A 2,705-nucleotide genomic window follows, 5' to 3' on the forward strand; every position below is an offset into this window, starting at 1 on the left:
ATTTATTGAATTTCATTAGGAATGATAGTCGCCAAGACTATCAGAACTATTTAAGGATGTCAGCTGAAAGTTTTAACATGTTGTTGGACAAGGTTAAACCGCTTATAACAAAAAAAGACACTATATACTGCGAAACGCTATATCACCAGAGGAACGCCTCACTGCTACTCTCCGTTTTCTGGCTACCGGACGGTCGTTTGAAGACTTAAAGTTTACTAGAATCATATCACCACAAGCATTAGGTAGAATAATACCTGAGACCTGTAAGGCTATCTACAACACTTTGAAAGGAGAATACTTGAAGGTAAGAATACTGCACATTATTATCAAATTATTCTAGTTTTATTTCATGTTTATTCTAGTTTTTGACAGACAACTATGATTGAACTACAATTACGGTTAAACTGAAAACAAAATTAAACAAACAAAGAAAAGTTATCAGAAGAAAGCATAATCTTCTTGAGATTGTATTGGATAGTTCGCTTGTTCAGGAGTCGAAGATGTGGTGTAAGTTGAATTATTTGAGGTACCATAAGGAGAAGGTGTATCTCTCACACGCCAGGAACTAGTAGTTGAATATCCATAATCCATAATAACTGTGGAATTTGTTAAATTGTTCTGCAGCCCTTTGAAAAGAACATCAGTTATCAACTTGTCCGCAATGTCTCTTTGGGAAGCAGGCATGCGGCGCAATTTCGCTGCATACGTTTTACCTAGGTCGTTGTAGTCGTCCTCGGGTTGATTAAGTACAGCGGAAGCCTTTTCTAGAATAGCCTTACGCTGGCGCCGTTCCTCTTCAGCTCTATCATTTTTGGTTTTCTTCTTTTTTGGCGAAGTTTTTCTTCTTTTTGCAGCTGTAGACGGAGAACCCCTATTCAAATTTTGTTCGTTATCACCATTGTTCACATCTCCTTCGTTTAATTCCTCCTATAAAAGAAAACGAAATATTAATAGATCGGCGCTACTGGAATTATGGTAAAGCAAACTCTATGTACTAAGAGCATTCACATAACCTAATCTAAATACATTGTGTTTGGTTTCAGTTTCCATCTTCGTGCGAGGAATGGCAAAAAATCGCTAAAGAATTTGAATCTTTGTGGCACTTTCCAAATTGTGGGGGTGCTATTGATGGAAAACACGTGAGCATTGTAAAACCAGCTGAAGAAGGTTCGTACTACTTCAATTATAAAGGATACCACAGTGTAGTATTACTAGCGGTTGTAGATGCCAATCTCAATTTTATTATGGTAGATGTCGGCTGCAACGGACGAGTTTCAGATGGAGGGGTAATAGAAGAGACTACATTTTATAATAAATTGAAATATGGTGAATTAGACCTTCCTAAGGAAGAAAATACAGTGTATAATATGAATTTTGTTTTTATTGCTGATGAAGCTTTTTCACTTCGAAAAAATCTACTAAAACCTTTCCCTCGAGAAAAATTAACATATGAAAGAAAAATTTTTAACTACAGGCTATCACGAGCGAGAAGGTGTGTGGAAAACGCGTTTGGAGTGTGTTAGCTTCTAGATTTCGCATTCTTCATACAACTATCAATCTTCACCCTTCAAAAGTAGATGATATTGTGCTAGCTTGCGTGGTTCTACATAATTTTCTCCGGGCAAACCAAACAACAGAGCGGAGTATACGCCTAGTTCAATGCTAGACAAGGAAGATATAGAAAGCGCCAGTGTCATTGCAGGTGACTGGAGAAATGATCAACCTGAAAGGTGTTTTCACACGCTTCGCAGATCCTACACAACAACAGCTGCAAAAGAAGCTTGTGAAAGTCGAGATGAATATGTGAAATATTTCAATGGGCCAGGAAAGGTTCCCTTTCAAGACAGAATGGTGACTAAAAATTAAACTTTTAAAGATACACACATGCACTAACTGTTGAAATTAGTTATTGTTTTATGATAAGTCGTTAATAACATTAATATGTATTAATATCTGTATTAATAAACTTGTCACAATATTTTAAACAGTTATTACAGACTTACCTCAACAATACTGCCTTCCTCTTCAATAGTATTTTCTTCGTCCTCGTCCAAATTGCTCTTGGTCTTTCGAGGCTGCTCCTGCTCTGCGGTGAACTTCATGAGCTCGAAATACCACAGAGTTGGGGTGTACGTATCATCTGCGGAAGCTCCGCTTCTCGTGCTGTCACGAACCTTCCTCATTTCCTTCCTGAATGCTGCCCTAAGGTTATCAACTTTCCTTTTTACAAAGTTAGTGTCTGCATTCGGAATTTTTTCTTTCGTAATTTGGAGGAGATGTTCCCAGGCAGTATCCCGTTTAAACTTGTTGGAATACTCCGCACTTCGTACCTTCCACAAACACGGCAAATTTCGATACTCTTCAATGAATGTTGTTAAAAAATCAGGGCTCATAAATAACTTGGAGTCAGCCATGTTCACTCAAAACAAACAAAACACCTTAACCTTTGCGAAACGAGTGGTGCGTAACGTTTGGCCTGCAGTAGTGAAAACGGAATGAACAGATTTTTCGGTGGTGGGGGCACGAGTCCGATCCGTAATGCGCCATACACTGGCGAACTGATACTCGAGCCGAGCCGAGCCGAGCCGCACGGCAAGCAGTGGCGGATCCGGCTCGGCTCGCCTGAATTTGACTCGGCTCGGCTCTTTATTGTCCATACACTGACGGATTTGGTCCATTTCTAGGCGAGTCGAGCCAGGCTGTAA

The 2,705-nt window shown here is 39.4% G+C and overlaps 1 protein-coding gene across 1 annotated transcript; it reads right to left on the minus strand.

Moving 5' to 3' along the window:
* Nucleotides 1-438: 438 nt before the first annotated feature.
* LOC124372742 lies at nucleotides 439-2,183 on the minus strand. Its single transcript, XM_046831153.1, has 2 exons — nucleotides 2,004-2,183; nucleotides 439-927 (listed from the first exon to the last, which is right to left on the minus strand). The coding sequence occupies exons 1-2, from the start codon at nucleotides 2,181-2,183 to the stop codon at nucleotides 439-441; spliced, it is 669 nt and encodes a 222-aa protein (XP_046687109.1).
* Nucleotides 2,184-2,705: the final 522 nt, after the last annotated feature.

The sequence above is a fragment of the Homalodisca vitripennis genome, unplaced genomic scaffold (assembly GCF_021130785.1).
Source record: "Homalodisca vitripennis isolate AUS2020 unplaced genomic scaffold, UT_GWSS_2.1 ScUCBcl_3945;HRSCAF=9787, whole genome shotgun sequence".
NCBI classification, from domain to species: domain Eukaryota; kingdom Metazoa; phylum Arthropoda; class Insecta; order Hemiptera; family Cicadellidae; genus Homalodisca; species Homalodisca vitripennis.